A 3,377-nucleotide genomic window follows, 5' to 3' on the forward strand; every position below is an offset into this window, starting at 1 on the left:
CTCTCCATTGCTTAACAAAATCCAAATCTTTCATCATCAACAATCTCAAATCCAACAAGCTTCTCAACTATCAGACTCCTACCATTACTAACTCCATCTTTCCTCCTTCAGTCTAATCTCCACCATTAGCAGTACAGAAATTTCCAAGTTCTTCGCGAATTACTCCCACGGTTTTTCTCAATCGTTTCAAATCGGTCAGACGATTGCATTCTGCTACCAGTGTTAGCAATGTCGTCTATCAGGCTTGTATTATCTTCATCATCGTAATTTGTAGAAAGGTTTTGCAACTTTTTGTGCTTCGTTTGTTTGAATTCTGTTTATTCTGATCTAATTGGTCCGCGTTATGTGAGTTTTATCTGGTGCGACTTTTTACTCCCAATCGCAACTTTTAATTCACGATATATTGATAAAAAGTTGTATGCAATCGAACCTCAAATTCAATATTATCACCTCAGTGTAAGAGTCATGAGCAATAGGTAGTTTTCATTTGTGAGTCATGAGCAATAGGTAGTTTTCATTTGCTTAATTTGCTCTGATTGATTCTATGTTACATATTTTCTTCCTCAACTTCATCGGGATTAGGTTAAAAAGAGGTATAAATTCCATTTTTGAACTAGTTTTTACCACATTTTTATCAACTACCTTTCAGCTTGTCTACCAAACATAGTATAATATCGTTTAAATAAAGATTATCTTTTGTTTTTTAGACCGAAGGACTCGAATCTTCTAAATACAAGTAAATGATCATTTTATCCATTATGAGACTAGAAAGTTTAATTACTTTGCATCAACAGTAGCATAACATACGATTTTATTGAATACAAAAATCTTAGCAAGTAAATGCATTTTTTTTCTTCATGATTATCCAAATTGATTTTTAGTTTTTTAACAGTTTTTTTTTTTTTTTTTTTTTGTACTTCAGAACACAAATCCCACATGCAATTGGTGCTGCATATTCTTTAAAGATGGAAAAACAAGATTCATGTGTGATGACTTATTTTGGTGATGGAGGCATCTTGCACTTTGAAAATCTTTAAGGGTTAAAATAATGGAAGAAAGAGCAACATATTTTATGATCAAATGTATTACATTTTAACTTTGTTTCAATGTATCTACCACGCATTACATCGAACTTACAAGTTACAAAATACATAAATCACATCTACAACATCCAAAATTCTCTAATTGAAACATCAAGCAAAAAATTATCAAAGTATGGAATGAAAAATAAAATCCTCACCAATCAACAAAAACATGGAACATGTTATTTCTAATTTCAAATAGCTAAAAATAATACCAAGTTCAGAATTTCGAATAATGAAACAAAAAAGATTAACAACCAACATTACTTCTAACATAACTACAACATCTTATTAAAAAGGCATCATCAGAAAGAAATAAAGACATTGATTACCTCAATTTCCTGCTGAATTCATAGCCTCAAAAACTACTGCTGCTTGCTCTTTAATCAAATCCATTCTCTGAACATAAAGCTGAAGCTCCTGCATCTTCAACTTATTCCATTTCTCCTTCAACTCCTCCCTTTTAGACCCTTCAACTAACTCCAATCCAGCTTTCATAATCTCCTCTTCCATTACAGGACTATAACTCATTCTACCATATTGAACAAACCTAGAAACATCCATGTTCTTCTCAACCTCCATGGTCAAACCTTCCTTCTCATCAACACCATTTGTTTTCTCCAAAGCAACAGCAGAGCTAGTACTAGCATTAGCATTAGCATTACCTTTAGCACCACCATTCTTTTGAGGTTGAGTCTTCTTACTCTCTGTTCCAGTGTTGGGACTGTTACTACTACCCCATATCAATTTTGATAACTCGTATCCCTTCTGTTCATGGTTCTTGGAGAAGCTTCTGTCTTTTCCATCCTTCTCTCTACTTGCGTTATTCACATACTTCTTCTTCAACCTCCTAACTTTATCCACCAACTGAGCTCTACTAACGTCAACATGCAATGACTTTTTGATGAACTCATGAAACGCACCCATATCAGCAACGGGATTCTCACCGTTTTTCTCAGTTTTGTAATCGATCATACCTTTCAGTATAACAATCTCATCATCCTCACTCCACAACCTCTGAAACAGCTGCTTCTTCGAGTCGTCATCGGTTGTCGTCGTGCTCTTCTTAGCTTTCTTAGCATCTTTCTCAATCGCCGGAGGAGGTGGTGGTCGCTTAGCCTTCGCCGGAGACGGAACTGAGCTAGCTTTCGATCCGGATTTTTTGGCTGATTTCGATTCGACGTTCGCTACGTCCTCTCGCTCCATAGGTTTCGAGGAGATAGGTTTGATGTTGGGATCAGCGACCATGGATTTTTTGGGTTGCGAATCGGAATCGGTATCAGAACCTGATTCCTCCGTTTCAGATGAAGATAGATCTGGTGGTTGTGGTTTGGTGGCGGGTTGACGAGGTGGAATTAATGGTTTCTTTGGCTCCTCTTTCTGTTTCGGTTCGGAATCTGAATCGGAGGCTTCTTCTGATCCTGAGTCGGATGTTTGTTCATCTTCTGAACCAGAGGCTTCTTCCTCCTCCTCCTCTTCTTCTTCTTCTTCGTCTGATGAAGATGGATGATTAGGTTTAAGGTCAGGTTGACGATTGTGCGCCATTATTTTGAGAGATTACTGGTTTCCAATTTAGGGTTTGTAAAGCGACAGGAGGAAGAAAAGGGGTGCCAGCTGCTCTATCGATGTGTAGTCCCTCACGCTTCTATAGTTCTATGTACGGCAAGAGGGGATACGAATTAACTTCTTATTTTGATAAAAAGAAGTTTGTTAGATGAGATACACATTCTCACCTATAGTATCATAGAAGTTTTAGGTTTTTAGGACACAAAAATATAATTTAATTTAATAAATATTTTTAAAAAAGAAAAAACATGTAACTTTTTAAAATTTGTTTTAGAAGATTTTGAAAAACTATATCTAAAAATACTACGGATTCAGGATGATAATAAACTTTTGATTTTGTTCACGTTTAGTTCTTTTTTTTACATTATATATCATCTAACTTGTTGAAGTTGTTCATATTTTATCCTTGCAATCGGCTGCCGTAGGTTATAAGGATAATTTGTATATAGTTTCAACAAGTTAGATGATATATAATGTACAACAAAAAAAGATGACCAAATGTAAACAAAATCAAAAATTCTTTTGATAACCAATATTTATGTGAGAATTTGAGAAAAAAAATTCGGCTAAGATATTTCAAAACTTACACCATGACACCACCCTTAGCCTCTGGTAGTAAACTACTAAGAGAGGGGAGGAGGGTCATTTTCTTACTTTTAGACTATGTTTATTGGTTTATTTAGTTTTGTTTAATTAGTTTTTTACTTCGAAAATAGAGAAAACTACTCG

The 3,377-nt window shown here is 35.1% G+C and overlaps 1 protein-coding gene across 1 annotated transcript; it reads right to left on the minus strand.

Moving 5' to 3' along the window:
- Positions 1-1,243: 1,243 nt before the first annotated feature.
- Positions 1,244-2,785, minus strand: LOC145160395 (GLABROUS1 enhancer-binding protein-like). The gene has a single exon (XM_079079566.1). It carries the CDS (start codon positions 2,625-2,627, stop codon positions 1,416-1,418), a length of 1,212 nt encoding a protein of 403 aa, XP_078935692.1. The 5' UTR covers positions 2,628-2,785; the 3' UTR covers positions 1,244-1,415.
- Positions 2,786-3,377: the final 592 nt, after the last annotated feature.

Source organism: Lactuca virosa, chromosome 1 (genome assembly GCF_052849685.1).
Source record: "Lactuca virosa cultivar CGN04683 chromosome 1, Lactuca_virosa_CGN04683_v6, whole genome shotgun sequence".
Lineage (NCBI taxonomy): Eukaryota > Viridiplantae > Streptophyta > Magnoliopsida > Asterales > Asteraceae > Lactuca > Lactuca virosa.

What these genes read in the sequence shown, in the direction of transcription:
- LOC145160395 (XM_079079566.1), bottom strand. Translation starts at nt 2,627, where the DNA reads ATGGCGCACAATCGTCAACCTGACCTTAAACCTAATCATCCATCTTCA.